At 65.0% G+C, this 575-nt stretch overlaps 1 protein-coding gene across 1 annotated transcript; it reads right to left on the bottom strand.

Moving 5' to 3' along the window:
* Window positions 1-9: 9 nt before the first annotated feature.
* On the bottom strand, window positions 10-565 carry LOC104514097 (ribonuclease P protein subunit p25-like; the record flags this gene model as incomplete). The annotated part of the gene is made up of 1 exon (XM_010157649.1): window positions 10-565. A coding segment is annotated over exon 1 (556 nt), but the record flags the coding sequence as incomplete, so codon positions are not given.
* Between the last annotated feature and the right edge of the window lie 10 nt (window positions 566-575).

Raw genomic sequence — 575 nt, 5'->3', positions numbered from 1 at the left:
GCTCCTCGCGGGGGGGTGGCAGGGCCCGCTTCAGCCCCTTGGCAGAGGAGCCGGACGCGTCTTCCCCCGCATCACCCGGCGGTGTCCCCAGCCCGTGCCGGGGCTCCGGGGGTTGGTAGCCCGTCTGGTTGGGGTCCAGGGGGTCTCGGGAGAGGAGGATGCAGATAGAGGGGACGTTCTTGTGGACGGTCAGGTTCTGTGCCGGGCCGCCGGGCAGCGGGTCCTGGTTCTCCCAGACCTCCAGCAAGGTTTTGTAACGCACCTTGGTGACCTGGTGAAGACCTCCCAGCTTCCGCTTCATGATCTCCACGCAGGTGATGGTCTTGGTGACCGCCCTGCCGCAGCCGCTGAAGACGATCTGCCGGCTGCCCTTCAGCTCCATCTGGGCCATGGCGAAGTTCATCAGGTTCCTGATCTTGCTGCCCTCCTTCACTTTCATCTCCACCACGTCTGGGGGCAGGTTGGGGAAGGGCAAGGGGCTCTCCTCCTCTGAGGTCCTCACCTTTCGGAAGTTCTCCATCCTGGACTGGGTGACGGGCTTGGCTCCCCCTCCTTCAGCAGCCATCCTTCACCCC

Source organism: Eurypyga helias, unplaced genomic scaffold (genome assembly GCF_000690775.1).
Source record: "Eurypyga helias isolate BGI_N326 unplaced genomic scaffold, ASM69077v1 scaffold32818, whole genome shotgun sequence".
In the NCBI taxonomy this organism is placed as follows: domain Eukaryota; kingdom Metazoa; phylum Chordata; class Aves; order Eurypygiformes; family Eurypygidae; genus Eurypyga; species Eurypyga helias.
Note: the sequence above shows the minus strand (reverse complement) of the source record. Positions and strands in the feature narration are given on the sequence as shown.